The sequence below is a fragment of the Rhinolophus ferrumequinum genome, chromosome 22, assembly GCF_004115265.2.
Source record: "Rhinolophus ferrumequinum isolate MPI-CBG mRhiFer1 chromosome 22, mRhiFer1_v1.p, whole genome shotgun sequence".
Lineage (NCBI taxonomy): Eukaryota > Metazoa > Chordata > Mammalia > Chiroptera > Rhinolophidae > Rhinolophus > Rhinolophus ferrumequinum.
In genome coordinates, this window is record NC_046305.1 from 7711525 (window position 1) to 7739404 (window position 27880).

Here is a 27880-nt window from a genome sequence, read left to right on the forward strand (position 1 = left end):
TGCTGCATCTAAAACGGCATCACCGTACCCCAGATCATCTAGCTTTTCTCCTCTGCTGTCTTCTAGGAGTTTTACAGTGTTGTGTTTGGCCAACCATTTTTTCCCCCTAATTCTAGTTATGTTCACTCTCTCATTCAATTATTGATTGTCCCAATGCTTCACAGTATTCTGAAGCCTTCTTTCCAACTTCTCTCACCGTTATTCTCCTGCAGATAATAATTTAGTCCCTTATGGAGAATACTGGAAAATCAACTGTAAGCTTCCTAAACTGGCTACCGTTTCCCAGAGGACCTGCATCTGCCCTCCCTCCACAGGCTCACAAGACAGGACAGCTCCAGTCACGTTCAAGGACAGCCCCTTCCCTTGCTCGTCACCTCATCTACTCCCATCTTCTTTGTTCTTGTACTGTCTTTCCTATACCCCAACCTCGCACTCTCTACCGATTATCTTCTCCGAGCAATAAAAATGCTCATTTTTTGTCATTACACATACACACACACAAAAAAAACAACCCCAAAAATCTGAAAAATAGCAGCAACACAACAAAAACACCACTTTCAACCCTGTGTCTATTCTGGTTTTCTGGTTTTAACTGTCTTTTTAGTCATTGTCTCCATATTTTACTTCCCATTGCCTTTTAGTCATTGTCTGCATTTTTTACTTCCCATTCCCTTCTCAGCCCTACGGACCCTGACTTTTCCCACCACCACGCTGTAACTGGCATAGCTAATATCACTATGATGTCTGCGGTGACTTTAGCATCTCTTTCTTTGCTGAATTTGATACAGCCACATACTCCTTGAAATTCACCTTGCTTTGGCTTCCATGAACCTATTGCTCTTATTTCTCTGACATTTTAGATGTTTTTCTGACCACCTATTAAATGTTGGTATGTCCCCAAGGTTCTGCCTTGAGCTTTTTTCACTCCGTTTTAATTGCCACCTGTATGTATGCTGCTTACTTGTAATTCTACTTCTCCAGTCCTAACCTCCATTTTGCTGCAGAGGTCAGGTCACTTCTATGTGTAATTCCCACAGGTACCTCAGATTCAACATGGTCTTGACTGAATTCATCATCAATTCCCCGACTTCTCAAAAACTTGGTTCTCCTCCTCTATTCCTTCTGAGTTGGTAGCCCCAAGAGTTTCAGAATCGTTCTAGAATAGCATCACAATGTCCAATAAAAATATAATGCAAACTACGTATGTAATTTAATTCTGGTAGCCACATTAAAAAGTAAAATGAAGCAGGTGAAATGAATATTAAAGATAGATTTTATAACCCAGCATATCCAAAATAGTATCAGTTCAACATGTGATTGTCAGCCTTAAACAAATAGACAGCCAGATAATTCTCTAGCAAAGTGGGTTTACTTGGGAACGACAAAGAATTGCAATTTGGGACATGTGGTCTACTGGTGAACCACATACATATACAGAGAACAAAGGTCTTTTATAGAGGAAAGGGGAGTTGAGAGGAGCTGTTGTAAACAAAGAGTCCATTGGAGGAAACTGGAAGTTTGGAGTGTAGTGGCTTTTTATTGGCTGAGTTGTAACAATTTTTCTTTGGCTGAGTGGTTACCGGGGGGAAAGAGAAGACCCTCCTTCTTCCTACGGGAGTAGTAAGTAGAGTAGGAAAATATCCTCCTGTTGGAGTTGGGAAGTCCATCTCTTTTTGTTTTTAGTATGTGCCAGTGAGTAATAGGGCATGAGAACTCCTCCTGAAGGCCCTCCCAACTCCAATTTAAATGTGGTTTCTGTTTATTGATCTTCACATGATAAATTCTAAAACATTTAATGAGATATTTTATATTTTTTGTACTAAGCTTTTAAAACCCAGTGTGCATTTTATACTTATTTCTCATGTGCATTGAAACTATTCACTAAGGCTCAATAACTATGCGTGGCCAGTAGCTGCTGTGGAATGCGATTCCAGAATCTTTACCTTCATGAATCCCTCTCTCATCCAGTCATAAGTCCTGCTGACTTTATCTCCTAGGTATTTCTCCAGTAGGTTTATCTCTTTTCATCCTTTCCACATCGTGGGTTTACTTTACACCTTGGCCCTTTCTCACTTGGGTTATTGCAATAACTTACATAACCTAGCTTGTCTGTCCCAAGGAGCATGCAAAATCCCCCAGAATGCAGGAGCATAAAGTAGAACATCTACTTACATGTGATTTTTATCCAGAAAATCAGAAGACAGGTAAGCTTTGTTAACATTTAATGTACATATTTATGCCAGCATCCTCGCTCTGTATCCCAGGAAGTTAATAATAAAGTTATAAATGTAACAAATGAAATACAAGTCCCCCACAAAATAAAAAATATTTAAATTATTTATTTTATCTTCATGTCATGCTTTCAAATTTCTCTGTGTATTTCAATATGATGTACACAGTTTATTAATACAGTGGTCATATATACTTAAATTTACATGTGTACTGGTAATTTATTTTGGTACTGCCAGGGGAGCGAGCTCACTAAAATTTGGGGTCCCATTGATTTGGATCCACTCTGACTTCACCCCACCTGTCTCTCCAGCCTCAATTTTTTCATCCCCACCTCACGTTTTCTGCACTAAGTGGCTCTTCCATATTTTTTTTCTTGTTCATTTTTCGTAAAAACACAAACAAACAAACCACTTTCTGACCTAATTCTATTTCTCTTCCAGGTTCTTCTAAGCTACCATCTTTTCAAGGAAACCTATTACAACTTTCTAAGTTTGTCGAGGGCCCCTTCATTTACTTAGCATATATCTCTTACTACATTATGCTCCTGAAATGATCTCTTTATGGATTTGCATTCCGTACTAAACTACAAGGTCCTTGAGGGCAGATATTGTGGCATCATCATGCTTTTTCCATCTTGACTTATGATAGGTTCTAAAGAAATGTTTGTTGTTGAGCTAAATTCATGGCTGTCCTTGATGGAGCTGGCCTGTCACATCAGTGGGTGAAATAGTGATTTGCGTAGTGCGGTTTGTGGAGTATTTGGAAGAATTCCTTTCTATCCAGACATACCTGAAATAGTGAAAAAAAAATTTCATTGGATATTTTGCTTAGTATGCCATTTGTAAGCCCTGGTAGAGTGGATAGCAATGCTAAGTGTGAAATAACTCAGTTTCTTCTTAGTAAACATTAGATGAGATCATTTGCTCTAAGGACAATGAAGTTTTGATTGTATGTATAAATGCAGTGGTTTTCAAATTTCAGTATAAATAAGAATCACCTTGGGAACATGTTAAAATGCAGATTTCTGGGTTTCATATGTTCGTACTCTGATTCATTTGGACTTGCAGGTAGCCTAAGAATCTGTATTTTTAGAAAGTACTCCAGTGATGGTAATATAGCTGGTAGAAACCGTACTTTGAGAAGTATTGTTTTCTTCTTTCTGAAGTAGAGGGTAAGGAGGAGGAGTAATTTTGAACAGAGGAGAGAATTGCCTTGGTCTGCACCTGAATGGGCTTCTATATGGGGGTCTGTAAAACTGAAACAGAGCATGAAAAAGGAGAATGGGCACCTGGGAGATGCTGAAACAGGGACTCAAGGAACAGAATATGGAAGATCAATAACGATAATCTTGACTTACTTCACAGTTTTCCTTGGGTTTGATTTTTCTGCTTCAATTAGAAAATAATAGCAATATAAATGTAAAATCTGATTGTTATGGAATTTTCGTCTTCCTTTAGGAACTGACACTCATTGGTCTTTCAATAATTCAGTAATTTAAAAAACATTTCAGACTCTCAAGGATATTGAACAATTTAGGTATTGGATGATTTTTTTTTACATGTAAAATAGTATCAGACAATTCGATATAGTATTTGATTTCTGGTTCTATAACAACAAAAATTATCTAGCATAGAGGAGATGGTAAACTATGCCATGTGGAAACCAGATTTTAACTTTACAATAAGTGTGAGAAAATAAATAGAATTTTACTTAAATGCTATTTGTCAATAATTTTTTATCAAATCAGTAATCCTAGTTGTTTGTGTTTCTAAAATTTAGATGCTGTTTAAAGATTTTTATGAAGATGCGGCATATTTTTTAGTATGGCAAATAACAACCAGAAGTAGATGGATAAATCTGGACCGTTAAGAAAAGTCCAAACTTTTGAACTTATTGTTTCAGCTTTCTCTCTCATTCAGCCTTATTTAAAGCTGTTAACAAGGAACTATTTGGTTGGCTTGAGTTTTTTCCTTTCACCGTTTGGTGGCCAGTCTCTGGCAGAAATCTTAATGAGAAGCAAACCGGGCAAAAAAAAAAAAAAAATGGGCCAGTTGGCTGGAAGAAAGAAGAGGCAGTGGACACAGAGAGTCTATTGCTGTTCATCCCATCAACTAAGTATGTGTTAATTGTGGCAGCCGTGCCATCAGTAGGCCTGGCAGAAGTCTATTAGTCATTTCATTCCTGTCTCAGTCGTTCTGCTTGCGCCATCTATATAAGTCCGCCATTGTGATTTTGTCCATTCGATGGAAGAGACTTCCTTCTGGTTGTCTGTACTTTTGGAAGATAAATTATCTCGGACAGCTTGACAGCTTATTAGAGGTTGAGCTCGGGAGGAACAATGCTATTCTTGTTGTAATTTGCATCTTGCTTTTAACTTCGTTTAGTGCAAGACCTGTGGTTTCCCTTGGCTCATGCTGAACTAAGCTTCTCTGCTGACTTGTGCTCTGTTGCAGGTGATCCGCAAGGGCTGGCTAACCATCAGCAACATTGGTATCATGAAAGGAGGCTCCAAGGGGTACTGGTTCGTCCTGACTGCCGAAAGCTTGTCCTGGTATAAAGATGATGAGGTAAGCCACAGAGAGTGACAGAGTTTTCTCATCCAAGTGTTTCTCATGTCACATTAACTGATAGTATTTTGACCTATGTTTTGAAGCACCAGCGGTTCTCTTTCGGTAAGACGTAGCTGGGGTTGTTTGTTTGAAGAAGCACTGTGTTTTCCCTCGTAGATTTTTAATTTTACAATATTCCCTTCTTTTCCTTCTTTGGTGTAATCACATGTTTGTTTACCTGAAGAAATGGAGTTGAAACTTCCTTCTTTGTAATAATGGCAGGGTACTGATACAGCGAAAGCACTTTTCATTATATAATGTGTTGAAAAGACTCAAGGTAACAGAGCAGCATAAGCACAAAATTAATAGCACTCATGCAGAATTAATAAAGCATTTGGGGATTGTCGCAGTGACATCTGTCTCAAATGACAGACTTTTGAAAATGTCCAAATCACTCATGTTCAAATGAGTCCCAAATAAGTGTTTATATGAATTCTGTTCTTTGATATTTGGATGTCTATGTAAACTCATGAATTATGATAATTATGGTGTTTTGGCTCATGTTGGATGTTAATTTTGGTCCTGTGACTTACTCATTTAAATCTGGTAGCTATAAAAGTGCGAAAAATATATATCTCAGTCTTGCAGAGGCATTAAAGTGCTATAAAGTGGTACAGACTTACTGTGAAATTTAGGAGGGCATGGATGGAAACAAAACTCCTTGGGAAATGTTAATAGCTCCAGTCTGACCTGGGACGTTTTCGGTGTTTATACACATGCAGACGTTAGATAAGAATACTAGTCCATGACAGCAAAAAACTCGTATTTCCAGGTGAGATTCCCTCACATTTATTTGGCTTTAAAGAGCACACATTTCAGAGTTACCGGTCCTCCTCTGGCTTTGCATCCTTTGAAAACACTACAAAGTGCCTCTGTCAGTTGTTGGAGGAAAAGTTTCATGCCTTATATAATTTTTCTGTTTCCTAAGTGTTTTGGGTACAATGGTGTGTTGGATAAATATCGGATGATCATTCAGTTGAAGATTCAGTTGATTTCCACTGAATTTTCTGCAGGAAGGGAAATCAAATCCTATAGAAATGTCCAAAGAAAATTTCTACTCAAAAGCTTTATTTTCCATTTTTATGTCATGTATTTACTGACTTCAGTCAAACGTGGAACTGGTTGAAGTGAGAGTCTGAGGACTGACGATAGTTGTTTCCTGTGTTGGCTACTTAGATAGCCCTGTGGTTCCATGTTTAAAGACCAGGCCACCAGGAGTTCTGAGATGGGTGCCTCCCTAGATATAAAATCAGCAAATGCCTTATCTTCTTTTGTGCTCAGCTGCCCTACGGGAGGCTTCTCTTAAATACATTTTATTCCCAAGGTTTTAGGTGCTCACTTATGTACATTTCAATACATTTGGTCTTGGGCCCTTTCTCAGTCAAGGGAAAGCAAAAGATTTGGCTGAGGAATCAGAATAGTAATAGCTACTGTTTCTTATATGTTAGTTAACTCATTTCATCCATAATACAATCCTGAAGATAGCTACTATTGTTGTCCCCATTTTTCAGATGAATAAACTAACCAAAAAAATCCCCAACCTTTTGAAAGTCATTTCTATAGAGCTCGGTTGCCTTTATTGCTTGGTGCTGGTGAGGTAATGAACTTGTCAAGGTCACATAGCTAGTTGGTGGCAAAGCAGAAATTCGACCCCAAGCTGTCTGGCTCCAGATCTTATGCATTCAGCCTCAGATGTAGGCAAGAATCCCAGGAGTGCTGGATTTGTCCAAGGCAACCTCAACCCTCAGAGAGTTTACTGAGATGAGTTCCAGGCATCTCAACATTGACCTTTGCCAGGGTGTTACAATAGTTAGTGTCAGGGGCTCCGAACCCTTGGGGTAGCTATTGCTACTGGAGTGTGGCTTCTGGGTTCTCTTGTCTGGCCGTGTGGGATGCTGAGATAAGTGCACTGGAAGGTACATGACGCTTCCTGCAGGGAAGAAAGAGGCCTCGAGGGCTTGGTGAACTCATGGTCACCAGCCATGCCTTCCTCTTCTCTATAAACTCAGGACAACTTTTTACACCATCTCTGCTTCCAAAGCTCCCCCTGAGCACTTGATTACAATGCATAGAAAATACACATGTGCAGGTATTGTATTAATTGAGGGCCAGAGAACATTTTCTCAAAGGTATGTGAGTGGAGATGGTTGCGTGTGTGTGTGTGTGTGTGTGTGTGTGTGTGTGTGTGTGTGTGTGTAGGGTAGGAATGACCTCTGAAATAAACTGGAGTGATTGAGATGAAGAAAGTTTAGGAAAGAGTGATTTTCTCAGTGATTTTCTCAGCTGAGATCATTTCGAGAAAGACAAGATGTCAGACAAGTTTGCTGCTCAGTGGAATTAGCAAGTGGACTAGTCATATTCTATCAGATATTAAGTGCTCTGGAGAAAATAAAATAGGGCAATGAGCTAGGAAGTGATGAAGGGAACTCTAGACTGGGAGTTTGGGGGGAAGTCACATTGGAGCAGAGACTGGAATGATGAGCCATGAAGAAGATTTTGTTGAAAGAACATTCCAGGGAGAGGGAACGATAAGGATAAAACCCCCCCAGGATGGGAGCTGGGAGGGAGCCTGTGGCTGGAATGTAGGAGCAGTGAGGGAGAGAGGTAGGAAATAAAATCGGAGGTGCCAGCCTGTGGGGCCTTGTCAGCCGCCATCCAGTGATTGAATTGGACTCCAAGGAGCATTGAAAGCCATGGGCGTGTTCCAGCTGGTTATGATATGAAGAGATTTGTGTTCTAGAAAGACCGCTCTGGCTGCTGGGTTGGCCATGGTATATGGGTTGGAAGGTGCCTGTGGAAGGCGTGGGGGGGCAAGAAGAGAAGACCCTCTAGGAAGACGGTGGCAGTGGCCCAGGCAAGAGAAGATGGTGCCTAGTAGTGGGAGGCATGAGGGGAGCACTCCCGTTCAGGGCCACGCACAGCTACACTGCAGTCGTTAGTACTGTCACCCCTTAAGGACTCCACTCGAGAAAGAAGGTAGGAGGTTTTCCACATGTTCATGCGTGACTCGTGAATGACCCTTATCTTCAAGCTGTCTGTGGCAGTAGGGCAGAGTCGTTCCCACAGGGGCCGTCGTCTTCCATTCCCACCTCCTCGGCCACCGCCATTGCTGTTCTCAACCCCTGTTGTCTCTCACCAGAGCTTCCTGTCACTGCTGGCCACCTGTGAGTCTGCTCTCGGGGCCGGGGGGAAGGAAGACGCCAGCGCTGTTCCTTGCTCTTTGCTAGTATTCAACAAACAGTTGTTAGTGTCTCCTGGAAGCCACGGCCGCAAGGGGGGTATGGGGCAAGAGGTCAAGGAGAAGGGTCAGGACGGCGGGGCCTGGGGGTGGTCAGTGGCCTCTGGACTCTTCACCCTGAACACCCGCCCTTTCACAGCTGTGTTTCAGGTGATGTGTAGGTTCCACAAAGGTCTTGCTGCCCTAGTTCAACTCCATGTGGATAAAACACGCCTCTGGGGGCAACCTTGAAAACCCCACCTTTAGAATCTTCCTCTGTGAAACTGAGCCTCTGTTCGAACTCAACTTTTGGAGTCAGTGTGTTGTAAGTTGAGCGCTTGTACTTTGTCCCCGTGTATCCGTCTGTACCCACGTCAGCACCGACACACTGGAAATCCTATTCCTTAACCAGTTCTCCTTTACGGTCAAGCAAATGTGACACAGTAAATATCTTTCAGTTAGTTGCAGAATCACTCATGTATTCAATGATAGCTTTATATTCGCATTTTCACAGAAGATTGTCATGTTTTTTTTTTCTGGGTTCTGCCATCCTCCTGCTTTCTGGTGTAATTAGACTGGTGTGTTTTCATTATCATCGAGTTGGCTGTTGAATAAATAGCATATTATGTCATATGAATAGATATGGTTTTATTTAACTTATGAAAGGTTTGTAATAAATATAAATGACTTGTGAAATATATTTGTGATTAAAGAACAATGGCTAAGACTGTTTTGCAGGATGACATTCATTGAACAAAGGACCCTCTAGACCATATGGTCGTGTGATGAAAGGCTGAGGTGCTGCAGGCTATGGCTTTGCTATGACGCGCTGCCAGGATTGGAAAAGTTGGGCTTCGCTGCGCCTCATTCTTTTCACTTATCAGATGGGGACTGTTGCCAGCCAAATCACCTCAAAGGGATATTGTAGGGCTCTAAGAAATCATATATTAATAAGTGCTTTAACAAACGTGTAAGTGTTAGCATTTATATATTTATTTTTGCCATCGCAGGTAGCACTGTGTCTTCCTACTGTGATGCCATTCGTTGACGCATGTCTTCTAATTTTGTTTCTTTCTGTCATTTCATCCTGTGAGATAGGATGTGTGGGATGTCGGGTTGTTGTTGTTGTTTTGTTGTTGTTTAGCAGAGGTAAGGTTCAGATAAGAAGCGCAAACTCAGGTCCCATTCCTTCACTGAGGTTTTCCATGCCACCTGCCCTCCGGCCGTGGGTTCTACTACACTTCAGCCAAGAATTAGAGACGATGATATCAAACTATGGGACTTCCTGTCCAGCTGGGCAGAGGCAATGGTGCGATACTTGTGAGCTAGAGCGGCCGTGACTGTAAGAGTAAACCCCCGGCACGTTCCCTTTGTTTTCTGAATGGATCTGTCTACCTTCCCCTTGAATTTTAGGGGGAATTCATGAACACCCTCCAGCATCTGTGGACTGTACTTTTTGAACCATTATTCTGCATTCAAATAATGTCGTTTGTAAAGTTACTGATAGATGAGCCTCACAGAAAGGTTTCCACCAGTGTCCCAAGCAATGCGCTTTCCACCACTACTTCCAGCGTCTTTGTAACACACCATGATTGTGGTGACATAATTAATCGAGCTGCTTGACGTTATGTGATCCTCTAACATTAAGACCGGGGCTTTCTGCAACACAAAAAGAAATAGAGCGTCTTTTACAGGGTTCGACAGTTTATAACTAATCACTAAGGGAATTTGCCCAAACCTAGACATCTTTCTAGATCATACTGGAGTATCCCAGACTCTGAACTGTCCTACCCATGTGGACTGGGTTGCATAGACCTCTTCTGGGTTCATCCTCCCCAGGGCATTTTGCCGGTGGGCGTCCCCCAAGTCAAGCAGGAGCTGTCTGTGGGAGTCAGACTGCACGTGGACGTGTAGGCCCGTGCATCCACATAGATCCTCTCGGGTCTGGAATGGATGACACTTACTTAGCTCCTTGGACGTCTATCCAAATCATGATGTAAGGACGTTCGTAGTACTCATCTTTGCTAAGGATCTCGGGGAGCAATACGACAACTCAAACAGCCTCAGGGAGAATATTAGATACCCCCCTGCACAGTCTTTTTGACCAGTGGACACGCCACTTGGGTGTGTCGCTGGCGGCTCTGAGCCGTGTGCTGGCCCAGCCCAAGGACAGTGCAGTGATTTCTCTCTTTCTCTTCCCCCTTCCCAACTCTCCCCTCGGAGCTCTCAGTCTGGACTGCCCCAAACTTGGGGTGCTCCTCACCCTCCCGTGTCTGCCCTCGGCCCTCTCCGCATCCAGCCCAGCTTTTGCTGCAGGCCCACCTCTGCGTATCCAAACTAGGCAAAATGCCCCACCAAACCCAAGGTGTTATACTTCCAGCTAACTAAATACAATGGTAACTGTGCTCGGCAATGGTAAGTCCGTCTTCATTCTACCTGCTTACACCCGTGAAGGTCGGCTTTCAGTCTGAATGACAGTCTCAGTGGTGATCGTCCCTTTAAATGAGTAATATTCCTTGAGTTTTTGTAGTTTACCGGGCACGGAGTTAAGTCAGTACTTTATTTACATTCTCCACTTGATAAATGAAAATGGAGACTCAAAGAGAATGTCAGTGCCTGCCCTGAATTGCCTGAACATTTCCCAGGAAATATTTTCTGAGCACCTGTTACTTACCTAGTTACTAAGGACGAAACGGCAAGCAAGGAACTCGGGGTACCTGCCCTCATGAAGGATATTTCCCAATAAAGAAACTGTGTACACAAACAGGAAAACCCATCAGAGGCAGATTACAGACTGAAGAAAATAAATCCAGAGATGGGTTTGTCTGGGGTGGGGGTTGCAACGCAGGGGACTTTCAGTTGGGTAGTCAAAGAAGGTTTGTGTTAATACCTTGAGGCAAGCTTGAGTCGGGTGAATTTAAGAAACTGAGTTAAGGCCAGTGGGACTGGAACAAAGAGAGAAAAGAACTCTTATAAAGATTAAAGATTTTGATCCCACGTAAGAATGATGAGACGCCTTTGAAGTTTTGAAGCTGGAGAATCACATACTAAGATTTGAATTTTTTGCAGGTCCCTTTGGTTGCCTTGTAGGGAATGGGTTGGAGGAGGGCACAACTGGATTGGGGAGTTGTTAGAAAGCTATTGCTGTGGTCTCCATAAGAGATCGTGGTAGGTTGGGCTGGGGTGGGTGGAGGGAGATTGATAGACAGGATGGACTTGAGAGATTTTGTCAGAGGGTGAAATTGACGTGACAAGTCATCACATGTGCTAAATGTCAGTTGAGTGTTTAAGCTCCTGCTCACCTGTGAGCCTCCTGCGACCAGGAGCCATCGTCTCGTTCACTGTTCCACCAGCAGTGGACATGGCACTAACAGTTGTACTAAGTAAATATCGGTTGTGGAAATGAATTGAGGACGTGAATAGGTGCAGCCTGACAATTCATCACATCCTGGTATCTCCAGGGCTTCGACTACATTATTAAATTACAGGGTAAAATTACCATGCTAGGTAGATTGCGTTAAGATTTTCTCAACTTTCATTATTGAAGGTAATGGACGTTTTTTCTCCTCTGACTGTATAACTTCCTGGACTGAAGGTCATTTAAGCAAAATATAAATTTCCCAGTATTGTTTTCATACATTGCAAATATATTTTGTATGGTTTCTGGGAAGGATTTAGAAAAGGGCAAGTATGAGAATAAAATAGAAAAGATTTGGGATTTAGATAGTTTAACATGAATACTTTAAAATCAGATTTCAAAAAAGTGATGAATTTTTAAAAAAATGTATCTAAAATATGAATTTTAGAAAAATGGGATACGCTGATTCAAGGAGAAAAGAGGCTTATTTTTTGTTTTTTAATATCATTGAGAAATGTGTAAATGATAGTTAAAATCTCTGAAGAAAGGGGACTTGTAGTTTATACATAATAATAGCACATAGCCAGTATTTTTTCTTTCTATATTCCAACTCAAAGATTAAAATCATTATGGAGTACTCATAGGAAAATAGGGTAATTCAACAGAAGTGTTTCCAGTGGAAATGTACTAACCTTACAGTGTTGAAGGAAATCCAAAATCTGCATTGAAATAAGGACATTCTTTGGACTCTTAAAAAAAAAATCACAGGCCTCATTTTTGTGGGTTGAAGTGTTTGGATAGCTTGATAAGGAGATTATATAATTCCCTTATAGGGATATTTACTTAGTATTGTTTTTATTATGTAGCTGTAACAGATGACAAATGTTAACTTCAGTAATAGGAAACAAAATGACAGCTCTATCCCTGGATGGCCAACGTTGTCAAGGCCAAGAATTTACAGAAATCTTCATCTCTTTCCATTTGCATTTATATGTTCACAATTCTGCCTGTTTCCTGCCAGGTCTGCATGTCTTCTGTTATGGGGAGGTCAGGATGAAATTAACCCTGCGAGCCCTGCACACTCCTCGCTGCGATGTTTGAGTTAGCCAAAACTTAGATATTTTTCATCAGAAAAAACAAGTACTGAAGTTTCAAATGTTTATGTGACTTGAAAGTCTTCATGATCATAGTTGTGTGTGCGTGTGTGTTTTCGTATACGTAAGCCGTTTAATGTTACGCTTTTTAATGTAGGATTATTTCATATAGGCTTTGCCACATTCAGGTATTATCCAAAGATTTATAATGTTTGAAAAATATATAATATTCTTCAACAAACCATAATGGCAAGTGCTACTTCAAATTTATTTAAAACCCGTGTAGACCCAGACCCACTCCCCTCTATGTATTATTTCTCCTACTCAAATGTTTCTACTAGAAGAGCAGTGTTACTCTCTATATGAAGAGTAACATTTCCAAATGTGCATCATTTAATGAATTTAAATATAAATAACATTCTTTCCAGCATTTCTTTTTGAGAGCCAATTACAAGTCGGTTAAAACTAAGATGCGAAGCTCATGTGTGAAGGGGAAATTACTGGGAATGGTATCCTGACTGGCTCATTTCAGGGTGATTCTGCTGGCCTCCTAGCTTTCCGTTTGGAATCTGGTGGAATGGAACAACCTCTATATTTTGACCCAGCTGTGGGTCACCAGGGAGCTCTCACGCATGTCCTGGGGGCTGCTTTGTGGGGTCCAGTAGAAGGATCCAAAGTGGTTCCCGTCAGCAGTGTTTGGTGCAGGTTATAGAAAGCATTTACAACTGGGTGGTGTCTATGGATATATTCTGTGAGACCTTTCTATGCTGTCTTCCTGTTTATATTTTGCATTTTGTGCACTATTATTTAGCACTTTATTTTCTAGTCATGGGATTTTTCTTTAAGGTAAAAACCTTCTTTGCTCAGTGTGTTTCGCAGAAGCATATTTTCGTGGATGACTTATTTGCTTAGGCCAGATTGTTAAATGTCAGAATTTAGCCTTAATAATATATTTACTTCATGGTTTTGCCTAATCACTTATTTTTTAAAGAAACTACAGTGTCAGGTTTGGTAAAATATCATACAATCATAGAACTTTTGAACCACGTGGCATTTTTAGCCTTCTTAAGACTAAATCTTTCATTTTAAAAATGAAATGTCTGAATAAAAATAGTTTGCTTTGGTCCAAAATAGATACTTAAAATGTTTAATTAGGTTAAAAAAACAAAAAATTTGGGGTAGCCTTGTGCTACAGTTTTTAAAGCATGACCAGAATCTTTCTGAAGAAGATGAAAATTAATTTTCAAAACTCAAGTTAAAACATTTTAGTGAACCAAATCAAAGTGGATGGATTTCTAACTTTATCCATCTCCCCACTTTTTTACCCCTTAAGCGTTTGAAATAGTCATACACACAAGCAAACCCTGATTATTTCACTACAGTTCACAGCGTGTAAATTTTGACATTTTCTCAAAAGATATGGCAAAATATACATTGCATGTCCACTAATCTCTTTGCTTGCTCTTTTTTTTGACAATTATTGAATTGCCTGAACATCTCAAGAGTTGGGAAGTTTAGAGAGAATGGGAGCCTGTATTTTGCTTGAATGCCGGCCCCCAGATTCCACCCTCAGAACTGTAGTGTAAGCGCCTTCTAAATTAAACAGTGACACAGTAATACATCTATGTACATCGTGACACTGAGAGATATCACAGCTTCCCTTTCAACTTTCCATATGTCACGAGAGGAGAAGCAACTATTTTAATACGTTTGCAAATTATGTTGGAAGCAAATACTCTTTTCACTGTTTTACCCAGAACCAAACTGGCCAAGTTTAATTGGAAATACAGGATCCCCTGGAACATTACTCCTTCCCTCTTTTTCTTTGGTGCCTCTCTCTCCTCTCCCTTAAAAAGTCACGATGTAGAAACCTAAACTTAGTTTTAGGAGTAGAATTATTAGAATCATTTATTCTTTGTCACGCATCAGACTGTTTAGCTAGACTGATTGCGGGGTGCCTGCAAAGCCGTGTACCAGGAATGTCCAGGGTGGTCATTTACTGACAACAATTAGGAAAAGAGAACTATAGAAAGCACAGGAACATTTTCAGAAATGGGTTTTATTAGATTCCATAGGCATGACTCACTTTACTTTTGGTGGGTTTCAAAATTCGAGTCAAAATAAAATAATAATAATAATAATAATACATACGAGTTAAGTATTCAACCAACAGATGAAAGCCCCAGGCCCCCCGCGCCCCTCGTTTTGGTTGTAGCTCGTGGTGTAGATGCTACATGGTGTGAGGGCTGCTTTCTTTCAATGGCTGGTTGTCATTCAGGCTGGGTTGTCATGTGACTGCCTGTCTGTGCCTGCTGTACAGGTGAGCGGATGTTCTGCACAGCAAGTGTAGACAGGCAGACACATGACAACTCCGTCCAGCCAGGCCCTTGGTTCCTTCGGGTTTCCTTTGTTCATGGGAGGTACAATCAGTCTGTTTTCCAGATTTGGTGATTTTGGAGGGTCAGGGGAAAGGGAGAAAAACACACAGTAGAATTAAACATTAAAACATTATGGAACTAAAAACAAGTTAGACTTTTGACTTTATTCAAAAAGTACACTTATACATGTGTTCCAAAGGTGCTAACACGGATGCTTGATGTAACAGAAAACTCGCGGTGAAACTTTAAGGATAAAGCAAAACAGCAAGATTAAACACCAGGTTTATTCTGAAATCCAGTTCATACTGTTCCTGGCCCATAGGCAGTCAGAGTTCAGAGTAATTGAACCAGATGGTTTTCCTCTTCACAAAAACTGCATATTTTAATACTGCAGTTAAAGATAAAGGTTATGTTTATACATGGTTCTTATAGTAGATAAGTACCATAACCTTGCCCATGAAAAAGAAACGGATTTACATGGAACGGCAGCCATTTTCAAAATAATTAATGAGCCCTATCCAACACATTTGGCAATTCAACCAGCCAACCTTGGTGTCTGATGCTTTGATAGTGGGATTTTACAAGGGGATGTATTTTCACCGATACTTTATTAAAACAACAGGAACTTACTTAAATGTCTCATATCCTTTTTCATGCAAAGTTTTTAAGTATGGCTATGAAAACCAAATGAAAAGCGGTTGTGAGCTTAAGTTCTCCTGTTAATTCACTGCAGGGCCATGCCATGAATCAAAAGGGCATAAACTAAAAAGCTGTCACCCCCAGTTATGCTCAGACTGTGGGATGGACACTGTTAGTGACACACAGTTACAAAATACGACCTGAGACACAAAAAAAGGAAACTTCATTTCACATCCACACGTAAAACCAGACTTGGGAATTCTCCCTACAATTTGTATGAGAAAGTAATTGCACGAAATATACAGAGAGAAATTTTAATCCTGGTGAGTCAAGAATAAGTCTACTGGCTATTTTAATATAAATGATCAATTCACATCTGTACATGTGTTGAATAAATTCCCCAGCCCTTTCAAAAACAAAAGATCCAGAGAGTCAAAATTTCAGTAAGTGGGAGTTCCTAAAACAAAAACAAAACAAAACCTTATTGTCCAAGGAATGTGTAATCGGGAACTTTTTCAAAGAATCTTAAAGAAAACAGTTTATTTCCCTTTAATTGTAAAATTCTGAGAAAAGAGCAAATAGGAACTTTATGGAGAGCAAGAGAGTGTTTAGAGACTGAAACAAAATGAGTTTTCTACTCATATAAACTTTTATGACGTGATTAGAGAGGGTACAGCTTTAAGAAAGAGTTGATAAGTGCAAGTTTCCATTTATTTATTTAATTTCAAGAAAATGTCTGATTCTGTAGCTGGTCAGCACTTTTGAGTAAAGGACTTTTTTTTTTTCCTTGACAGAATCAAAAACATCAGTGAACTTGGCTGCTATTTAAATGATTACAAGGTCAGAGTATGCAAAAACAAATACCTTAAGCAACTATTTTGTTATTGTTGCTGCAATCAGTGCAACAGAAAATATTTAGAGAGTGATTCACTTACAAAGAGTATACTGGTGGAAATTAAAAATTACTGTAATTCTGTATAGCTTTCCCTCTCTCTCTCATAAATAATTTGATCCAGTTAACTCTGCTCAATTAAAGGAATGATGCATGCAACCTGAAAAAATAGAAAGAAATATTTGTGAGTTCATATGTTATCCTTTAATATGAAACAATTCTATTAAACCAAGGTATCCAAAAATATCAGAGCCTGAAAAACCATAACTATTTTTCAGGGGGAAAAATATCTTGCTGAAAAATCTTGACTCTACTCATGAGACTTTTGGGCAATTTATGTTTCTAATAAGTTTTTAAAACACACTTATAGTAAGTGTGTGACATCTGCACATTTCGTAGTTATGTTGAACCTGCCCCTAAACTTGTTAAAAAAGATGAAAAGTTAAAAAAACAGTTAAGACTGCTTTTCTATCCCCCGAATTACAGAGTGAATATGGATTTGTTATCACTTAAAGTACTAGCTAAAATGTAAAAGGTCTTTACATTATTACCATCCAGTATATTTTTTAATAAGGTCATTACAGTTTATTTCTTTTTTGTCTTTTATTTATTTTAAGAAAAAAGGCAAGAAAGGAATTATGTTCGAATTCTTCCATAGCAAAATTAAATCAAAGCAGCTCCAGGAAACTGGCTGTTATAAGTCAGGAAATTCAAAATGAAGATTGAATTATTTCCCTTAATTTACTTCATTATTTCTATTTATTAGAGCTGATAAAAATTCTCCAAAACATGGGTTAAGTATTTCTATGTCCATAATTTATAGCACACCGAGGTAAAAAGATCCATGAAACCAAGTAAGAAAGTTTCAATCTTTACTAAGGAATTTCCTGTCTGCTGTCCTCATGCTAAAGCCTGACCTTCTAGTTATTTTAAGCGGGGCTTTCTGAGTGATGGTCTTTTAGTTATTATTTGGATGTTGTTGTCATGGGTGGGATATTCCCTCTAGAGAGGAGAGAAATGGGTTGTTTTTTAAAGAGCAGATCTCTTGTTGAAGAATTGCAAGCCTTGTCTTTTCTTTGCTAAGGGTGACGTGGGTGGGTGAGTGAACTTTTTACATTACCAAGTTGTATTTTCCTTTATTTCCTATCCCAGCTTTACAACTTCAATCCAAAAAGAAAAAGAAAAAAAGAAAAAAAAAAAGGCAGGGGATGTTTCTGTCATTAAGAGTTTCATGCCTAAATTCTTTCCCACAGAGCGAAAAACTTGGGTGGTCTGTAGGCGAGAGGTGGGGTCGATAGTATATTTTGGTCTTTTGAAAACATAAACACATTATCTGGGCCGAAAGCTCAAGTGCCAAGCAGGAAGGGCATTAAACCTATTGACTAATGGCAAGAAAGTGATCAGTGTGAAATTTTTGTCCCATTGTAAACAAACTTTCTTGGATTTTGAGACCTATGGCTCTTAAAAAGGGGGGGGGGGGCTTGAAAATGTAAACAAACCGTTTTATATCCATCCTCCTGCAGTTAGGGGACAATGGTGTTGAAACTAAGGCTCTGAATTTCCTTTCTCTTAGATGATAGAGAAAGTTCTTTTAACCCAGTGCCTCGTCTAACTTATCAATCATCCACGCACTGAAATGAAAACGAACTACTATGCTCCTGCCAAGTGCAGTGTGGACAGGCCCTGCAAAACATTTTCTTTCTGACGACGTACAATGTTTAATTTTAGTACTTAACACTTACCATCATATCCACGGGAAGTTTTAGTTGAAGATGATCACAGCTGGTTAGTTTCCTCTGGAATAGATCCCATGATCCCTAAAATATTTGTATGTCTCCTTATAAAGTAATATCAAAATAAAGTTAAACATTATTCGAATCACCCTGCAAATAGATACGGTTATTTTACAATCTGTCTGTATATGTGTTGGCATATCCATAAACTACCTTTCGTCAGCAGAGGTTCATAAAGCGAGCTTTGACTTCTGATCTTTAATTTAGCTTGTGCAATTTAAAAATAAGTACTCTTCCTTTTCATTTGTTAAAAGTTCGCATCAAAAATGGGTTGTCTCAACTCCACCGAGTAGTGAGCGAGCGAGCGTTTGCAGGGTCTCCTCGGCTAATCCCTTTACAGTTTCATTCTTATGTTTCTACTCCTGTACTTACGCTAAGGACACCTTCGGGTCCCCTTGTCTCCAGACTAAAAGTCATCCTGAGGGAGAAAATAGGTGAGGGACTGGTTGGTGGTGGTTAATTTCTTTGAAACAAAAAGGCCATTCTATCTAAACAAAGACATTTACATTAAATACATATGAAATGAAAGCAAGTTATAAAATTCAGTTATTTCCACAGAGTCAAATAACAACAAATTTTTGAGAAATCTTAAACATTACCAAGGTACCTTATAGCTATCATAGCTGTTTTTCTTTTTTAGTAACTGTATAAATTAGTAAAAATAAATTTCTTGAAAAAATAAGCTCTTGTAAGTTACCTAAAAGTTTCACTTAAAATTACATAGATTAAAAAAATCTCACTTGTTCTTTTGAAAATAATTAATATGGAAGCCTCTAAGTCATAATAGGAAAAAAAAATCATATCATCTAAGGGGATTAGATAGCTAAATTCCCCCTTTTTAAAAATATTTAAACTGAAAACCATAACAGAAGAGAAAACTTGTATGTTCTTTATACCACTTTTAGGATGGACCAGAAGGGTAATTTTTAAAGAAAATCATTTTGAGAAAAGATAACTTGGGGAACCTTTTCTAATAAAATGTTTGGCAGAAGAGAACTTGTGACAATTATTGAATTGTTGCAAAATATATAACTCAGAAAGGGATTTGTTCAGGAACCACTATAACTTGAAAGAATTTTAAGGAGGACAAAAGAGATGGTATCCATTTCTCACAAAAGCCTATAGGACAGATGTTTTCATTATATAGAATTGTTTAGGGGTAGATATAAATGGAGGGTTGAGGGAATTAGGGGCGAGGCAGTAATATTTTTTCCAGAACTTTCTTTAAGGGACCCACCTCTGAAGATCAGCATGGATCATATTGCAACCCAGACTTTCTGTATTATTCTCTCTATTGGGATTTCATTCAGCTTCAGGGTTTTCCTCCCTCCCACCTTCCTCCCCCTCTCCCACCCTCCTTCACCTCTAGGACAGCTGGAAACTGACCAAAGAAAACTTTGCCTTCGTTTACAAATTCCTTTTTTATCAGTGGGTTTCTAGACAAAGTACCTTATCATTTTAAATGCTCAGAGAAATAGAAGCATTGTAAAACTCCGACACAACTCAGCTGACCTGCAATTATCAACCATTCGGGTTAAAAAAAAATACAGAAGTATATATATATATATATACATATACATATATATATATACATATACATATGTATATATATATATATATATGTGTGTATCTTTATATATATATATCGGGATATCTGAAGAAGGAGGTTTCTGTTCCCTGATTTATTTAGTTGCTGACTCAATAGTTCTGGGTTGGCGCTCTTTTCTGGGCAAGTCCCATCGGCGTAGTCTGGTGGGCAAAAATTTGGCAGCCTCTTCTTTTATTGTTAGATACTATTATCCCTGGTATTTATATTATACAAATAAAATTTCAGAAAAGCACTATCCATGTAGCATTATCAAAAAAATAGCAAGCATTCTTTACTGTGGGGCAAAATGGATTAAATCCCGGGATGTTCAAGTTCTGCTAGAGCCCTCATTCAAATAAGTTTTTAAGTCTCTGGATTAGTCATTTCAACAACTAACAAGTAGACTCCTCAAATTATTCTTAAATGTCTGGAGTCTTTTCATCTTTCATCCTGAAGAAGGAAAGCCTTTAAACTTCAGAAAACACTTGACTGGATAAATCTTCCGAAATCGAATAACATATAGTAAATCGCGACATCCCGCACACGGTCGCTCTTTTAAAGCGAACGGCATCGTCCCCTGTCACACACTCATATACCTCGGTTTCTCACATGTGAATGCAAACCATTGGCTCCCACCTCCGCTGTCCTGGTCACAGACCAGGTGAGCAGCCAGAGGGCCTTACCCGCAGGTCTTCCCTGGAGCAGTCCTTTCTCGGCAGTGTCCCCGAGGGCTTCTTGGTCCCTAGTGTGCAAAACCTGTGAAGAAAAACACTGGATATGAGATTCGACAGAGGAGCAAACAAATGTCCTCTCCTGGGAAACAGCCACTTTTGTCCCCAGCCGTCCGTGGCGTTGCTCTGCCTTGCCCAGTCTAACCAATGTGCAGACTACTGTACAACGGCATTTTCCTGAACAGGTAGTCTGAACACTGGGGCGACGGAGCAGGATCTCCAGAAGCTTCCATCTGGGTGCTTAAAAATCCTCTCCGGGTCTTTGGGAAAAGTTGCACTCAGGCTTTCCCCCCCGAATTCTGCTGCACTGACTGAGCCACACTCAAGGGCTGTGATTTTCAGTCTTGACGTGGCACATTTGCTGCAGACTGGGGAACTGGCAATGAATTTAGGACCAGGAAAAGGGGGAGGGCTGGGCTGGAGAGTCCATATATGGGATGATGTCACCCTGGGGAGATTTGGGTATGTGCTGTGCCGCTGGAGAGACCGCTAGAATCGCCTGCTCGCAGACATGGGTCTGTGCATAAAATGGTACCAGATGTTGCAGTGTAATGTTAAGCAGTCATTTCATCTTCAGGCCAGATTTTTTTCCTCAACTGGGCAGGAAGTGGGCCCCAGTATGGAAAAGCTGTAAAAAAAGAGTCGAGATGTACAGTTCTGCTGTGGCCAGCTGAAAGTGAGTTAGTGTAGAAGTACAAATTTGCTGTCTGATCCAGGCTAGAAGAGTAATTTGAAGATAGAGGGTAGATAAGAAAGTAAACAGAACGTCGAACTCTGGAAGTCAGGACTCATTTGGAAAGCTTTTCCTGTGGTACTTTATTTTCTGGTATTTCACTCGTCAAAAAGGGCAGATAAGTTCATTCTCTCTCTCTCTCTCTCTCTCTCTCTCTCCCTCTCTCCCTCTCTCCCTCTCCCTCTCCCTCTCTCCCTCTCTCTCTCTCTCCCTCTCTCCCTCTCTCCCCCTTCCTCTTTCCTCCTTCACCTCCTCCTCCCTGTCTGTTGGATCTGTCAGCGGCTTGCAGGCTGCTCTAGACTTGAACAGTAATTATAGCAACTTCCTGAAGGTGAAGCCCCCATGAAAAGTCTGGAGAAATGTTCTTTGTCATGGCCTCTGCATGAGTAATTAGTTCCACATGTGGCCTTCCTCGTTTCCCTCAGCGATTTTTGGCTGGCTCCCTGAATGCTGGGCTATAGCTTGACCTAAAGAAACTTTAAAGTTTGGATTTCAAGCCTCCACCATGAAATAACAACTCCGGTCTCTTAAGAGATTGCCTCTGGTAGACCCACGCTATTAGTACAGCATTGTTCTGTGCTGGTAATTCCCGGGTCTGTGTTACTACTTTTTTTCTTCTTCTTCTTTTTCTTTTCTTTTCTTTTTTTTTTTGAGGATATTCTTCTGCTTAGTTCTATCTCTGGTTAACTAAATCTGTTGAAATTTTCCAAGTACCGTTTGACCAAAGGTTAGAAGATATCAGCCCACTGGCATCTACTTTTCTTCTCCTGCCGCTGCTGTTTTCAATTATATATGCCGTTGAATATTCTGAGTATACAGCCCTCTGAGTTTCCCTCCATAGAATTCTGATTAAAGTTCAAGTTCCTCAAACAAGAACTTGATTAATTGCCCTTCCACAGATCAAAATGTGAGAAAATTCCTAGGTAGCTTCCAATTTAATCTGAGTAACCAAACTAAGAAACGTAGCATTCTTTAAAGAACTACAGCCAAAGCAGTTCATTTCTACTGGCCTCCTGAAATGCTTTTATAGAAGCAGAAAAATCTACCTCTTTTAAATATGTTGGACTGAACACTTCAAAAATCTTCGACTAAGACCTGTCTCAAAGCATTGGCTTTCCATGAAATGTCTTCTCTTGAATTTAACATACCATTAAAGGGTTCAAAAGTTATTGCAAACCCCGGCCACCTTGGGAAGAAGATTGTATAAGATGAAAATGAATTACCCAGTAGTTTAAGATGGAACCAAGAGCTAAGCATTCATAGAGAGATTTAAGTCATCAGGGATGAGACGGATTACTTCACATCATTGTACTTCTGCTCCCTTCTTTGTGTCTTCAGCGTCTAGTGCTTAGGGAAGCCCACTGTGTCTCCATGCCTTTTCTCCCCTGTCACTGCTTCTGTGATGGTGGAAACGTGCAAATGTGACTACATACAACTTAATAGGCTTCTTACATGTGAATACCAACTGCATTCTTTTTGGGTGTCTGTATGTTTATTCATAAGTCATCACAGAGGGGCCACGAGCCAGAGGGACAATAGTCAACCAGGAACCCAGCATTCCAGGTGTGGGCTGGATTCTGCCACCAACAGTGGACGCCTTTCCTCTGCCCTCTTCTATTTATATCGATGAAACATGCCTTGGAAATTTTGGGTCAGGCAGATGAAAGGTGGTTCTGATCAGACTGCTCCATGATTTCATCTAAGTTCACACATGTGTACTTTCTCAAATATGGGAGAGATCCCTTTCTCAAATAGGGGTTTTTATGATGTTTTACTCAAGGAACTCAAACTTACCTTTACTGCTTCTGAAGCATTTTTAGGGATTTTCTACAGAAAACAACTATAAAGGTTGTGTCCCCTTAGCATATGTGAACTTGTCTCATTGGGCATCCAATTAACTGGAATGTTTCAGAGTTATCTTTCCTCCAACTAGTTCAACAACCGCTCCTTTTCGCTTACTCCTGTGCTGGTTACATGCTGGGCACTGGGCATATACAGTTTAAGAAGGTAGGGTTTCTGCCCTCTAAGACCTCACACTTACTTGGAGAGGTAGGAATGCTAATCTGTGATCAAATTCAATCTAAAAAGTCTGCCGTGCCTCCATGGAAAGTCCTTGGCATTCCTTTGGAAATGGCCCGAGGACATTTTCAGGTCTGTAAAGGTATCAGTTAAATACCTGAAATGTGATGGGCTCTAGAAAGCAGAGTTAGACATGACAAAGAATTGCCTGTGAGAACTAACGTTATTTAACTTGCTTATTTCAAAAGGCATTGACCAAAGTGATTGTTTGAATCAATGAATGGTTTTGGTTGACTACAAAATTTGCTCTATTTTAAAATGTCTTGGAAAAGAAACACTGTTTCAGTTGGTTATTATTCCCAAGCTTGGCAAATTTTTATGACTTTAGAAATTCTCAAATTGAAACCAGGACCGAGACTTGTTTCTATGTACTTATAAAGAAACAGGGTTACTAGTGTTTACAATTAGAGTATTTTGTGACATCCAGATATGCACATTTCAGGTAGTATTTATAGAGTTGTAACTTTTTTGTTGCAAGATCAGTGCCCAGGCATTACAAACCTTCAAACAATAGAAAGTATGTAAAGAAAAAGTTAGTCACCTTCCCCTCCGCCCTCCTAACCCTTTCTGCTCTCCCAAATTAATAGTAACAGTTTGGGATGATTCCTTTTGCCACCTTCTCAATGGTCATTTTATAGCTTCTTGCCAGATTACAAAAATCCTTTCACATATAATATATCAATTTCTTATAATAATCTTATGGGGTAGATATTATCAGCATTCCCATTTTATTGATGATGAAATCGAGGCTTGTAGATGTTAAACATATTACTTAGTGGAATTACTGTAAGTGGCAGAACTCAGCTTTGTTTCCAACTAAAATGCCTGTGATCAGAAGCATATTGTGACTCCACAGAGATGATTTTTTCCCCCTGCTGAATTCTTATGGCACTGACATTTCCTGTTATTAATTCGTCAATTATCTGTTGCCTTCTCTTAGTTTTGAACTGAAATGTACATGTATTATACTATTTATCATTTCACATATTTGGGTGTTTTCCCAAAATAGAATATAAGTTAATTTAAGGCAGGGACAGTTTAACTAGCCTATAGTAGGCCAACCATAAAACTGTAGAAAGAATGAGTAAAAGCTACATCGTATGCATGTGGTTTCTGATCCAACCTTTATCATGACCATAACTCAAGCATTTAAAAACTATCTTATTTTTTTATCTTCATGGAAACCATGGTGCAATTTTAACATTTATATATGTGTACTACAGTTTCGTATCAGATTGCACTATTCTTTTAGAAATAAATGTGAACATTGGGCCAGCCATATTTCCTCACTTATTTTTTCCTTCTAATCTTCTGGAAGCATCCTGTGTAGATATCGGTCATATAATCTTGTGTGAAAAGCAGGATCTAACCAAGCTGTGGCGTTTCCTTTCTTGTTGTTTTCTCCTTCCCAGTTTGTATTTGAGATAAAAATCGAGTTGACCCCAGTTCATTGCAAATTAGGGAAGATAGCCCCATTTAATTTGGCCTTATGTTGTGGGGATTAGCACTTTTTTTATAGGAGGCAATGCAGCTCCTTAATCACCAGCGTTTCCCATTTTGTTGGGGTCCACAAGGCCTGGGAGATTCTTTGTAGCAAAGCTTTCCCCTTTTCTCCCCTTCCCTGACTCAAACAAATGGCTGCCGTCAGATCACTGCTGACAAGTGCCTTTGAGACAGAGGTGCAACAGCAGAGGCTATAAAATAGAGAAGTAGTTCAGAAGAGTTACCAGATTTTCCTTCCACGACTGAAAAAGAAGTTAAATTGGAACAGCTATAAATCATAAACTTAATGCAACTGATTTTACAAGCTTCAAAAAGCTTGCAAAAGGCAAAGATTGTGAGAGTTGATTTTCAAACGTACGTTTACTAACGCATGTTTTGTTTTGCCCGTCTCTAGAATTTCCATTGCCGAGTCTGTTTGTTTAGAAGTCAGCCCCTAACCAAAAGCAGTATATATTTTATGAACATTCTTTCCTCAAATCAACTGAGAAAGATAATGTTACATTTTTGAGTTTTACTAACCACTGGCGTGCACAGCAGCCATTTCTATATTTCAGTAACATAATACATCCGGCAGACAGACCTTAAAAACTCTGGTTCTATTGAAAACCAGTCGCCTGAAGGTAAATATATGATTTATGACTCCAGTAAAATCTGAAGCACTTTCTTGAAATCTTTCCGGGAAGCAAGATAAAGGAATTGGAAACTCAGTGCTGGCCTTTTCAGGCACATTTTTAAGTGAGAGTGTACCAGGAATGCAGTCTGCTGCCTGACTCAACCCCCCAAACAAGCATCATCTGAATGCTATGTGCTCTGAACTCCCATTGAATTCTGTGTTACAATCAGACTTTAAAATGAGCACTGGCTCACTGGGATAGGACAGATATGGTGTCCTCGGGTCACTGATGATTCTAGAATATTGACTCCTAATGTCTTTTGGCATCACCGATTTTGTATTTCCTGAGTGTGACTCAGAAATGAGCATGCACGATATCACAAAAGAGAAAACAAATCGGTATGTGCCTCCCAGAAAGACTCAGAAACCACTTTGTTTTGCAGAGGTGGAGAAGGTATGCTTTCTGTGGCTGGGGGAACACGTGACGCGTGTGGGCTCCAAGGAAATAGGTGTGTGAAGGAAGCTTTCTGCTTTGCTCAGAATACCTGCAGTTATGCAGTAGGTCGTTTGAGAAACTCAGGTCTTTAAACGATGCTAGCCATACTTGCATAATCCACGGCGCAGTATCTTTATTTGGGGGTTTATAATCCTCAGCGATTTGCAAAAGGGGAAATACAAATTATATGAATTGCTAACAGGGTTTGATCCAACACAAATCTGTTTAGTGGAGTATATTGTAGATACCTCAGCTGGCTTCTCCATTCAGTTTCGTCTCCAGAGGATTTATTTAAGGGACATGTGACACTGTATTAAAATATTCCCATTCATGCCACCATGGGAATTTGCTTTACTTCCATAGATAACACAAAACACTTGGTGTACAAATTTTAGTTCATGTTGAAAGTTCCAAGTGGCCAAAATATTAATCATATATTTTTATAAGCACTTATGTTATTTGAATATTAATCAATCAAAAATGACTGCAACTTGCCATTCAGAAGCAGATCAGGTAACTTCACTGAAACTCAGGACTGCGGTGAACACGCTGGGGAGAAAGGAACGTGTTCTGTTTTCCATGTTTCAAGGTTTATTTCGTTTCTTTGAGACTTCTTTTGTGTGTGTATGTGTGTGAGGCCTTATTTTGGCCCCCATTCGGGCCCCACAGGCCCCCCATGCTACAATTTAATTACTTGTGATATAATTGAATCCAACAACCTTGGAAGGTAGGATTTCTCCATGGTTACAGATAAAGAAGAGGGAATGTGAGGAAGCGGGGCCGTGGGAGGGTCCCCCGACCATGGCCTGGGCATGAGTCCTGGCTGCACAACTTAGTGTGATGCGACGTTGGCAGTTATTTCACGATCCTGAGCTCCGGTTTCCTCATCTGTCAAATAGGTTTCTCTGAGGACTAAATGGGCTCATGTATGAGGAGAGCTTGGAGCAGGGCCTGGCCCGGAGGTAGGCCTCATGCAGGTTGGGTGCTGCTGTGATGGCCCAGCCAGGCCCTCCTGCCCCCCTTCCCTCCCCCACCTTGGTTCAGTTCCTGACCCTGATTCTCACCCAGGTCCCGTGACGTCAGAACCCAGGCAACAGCAAGTCTTGTTCAGAAATGAAAGTGCATTATTTTCCTCAAGGCGTTTATAATTTCATTGGGGGAAATAAACGATGTGTGTATAAAACAAGTAAAAATAGAAGAAAATACTTAATTCTGAAAGAAAGACAATGGGATAGTTTTGAAAATACTGGAGTGGGAGCCGACTCCTTAAGGTAACTTTCTGGAGAGGCCTTTCGAAAAGCCCATGAGGACCTTCTTCTCTTTTGAGTTTATCCGCTTTTATTATAGTTTGTATGTAGATGTTAAACCCGTGTGTGTATCAATGTACGTGTGTGTGAGTGCATACGTGTCCATGTGTATGTTTAACCTAAACTAGATCTCTATATGACAATTACCAGCATCGAATTCCCCTTTTTCAATTTTTTTTCCCAATTTTTTTTTTTTTATTAGGGAATATTGGGGAACAGTGTGTTTCTCCAGGGCCCATCAGCTCCAAGTCGTCGTCCTTCAGTCCAGTTGTGGAGGGCGCAGCTCAGCTCTAAGTCCAGTTGCCATTTTCAATCTTTAGTTGCAGGGGACACAGCCCACCATCCCATGGGGGAATTGAACAGGCAACCTTGTTAAGAGCTCACGCTCTAACCAACTGAACCATCCGGCCGCCCCTCCGGAAGCTCAGCAGCAGCTTGTTGTCTTCAATCTAGTTGTGGAGGGTGCAGCTCACTGGCCCACGTGGGAATCGAACCGGCAACCCTGTTGTTCAGAGCTCACGCTCCAACCAGCTGAGCCATCCGGCCGCCCCTCAATTCCCTTTTTTAAAGTAACATAATTTTTAAGGCTAGAGCCATCTGTAATATCTTTTTGTAATC

At 40.1% G+C, this 27880-nt stretch overlaps 1 protein-coding gene and 1 long non-coding RNA gene across 4 annotated transcripts in view; one reads left to right on the plus strand and one right to left on the minus strand.

Annotated features, from left to right (window-relative positions):
* Nucleotides 1-27880, plus strand: part of DNM3 (dynamin 3) — a 387192-nt gene that overhangs the window by 174749 nt on the left and 184563 nt on the right. For all 3 annotated transcript variants that reach the window (XM_033092677.1, XM_033092678.1, XM_033092679.1), the window contains one exon: nucleotides 4686-4799. In XM_033092677.1, coding sequence (XP_032948568.1) covers nucleotides 4686-4799 — 114 coding nt within the window. The remainder of the gene's footprint in view (nucleotides 1-4685; nucleotides 4800-27880) is intronic.
* On the minus strand, nucleotides 14575-18908 carry LOC117014603 (uncharacterized). Its single transcript, XR_004421548.1, has 3 exons — nucleotides 18162-18908; nucleotides 16463-16579; nucleotides 14575-14941 (listed from the first exon to the last, which is right to left on the minus strand). It is a non-coding gene; the product is annotated as an uncharacterized LOC117014603 (long non-coding RNA).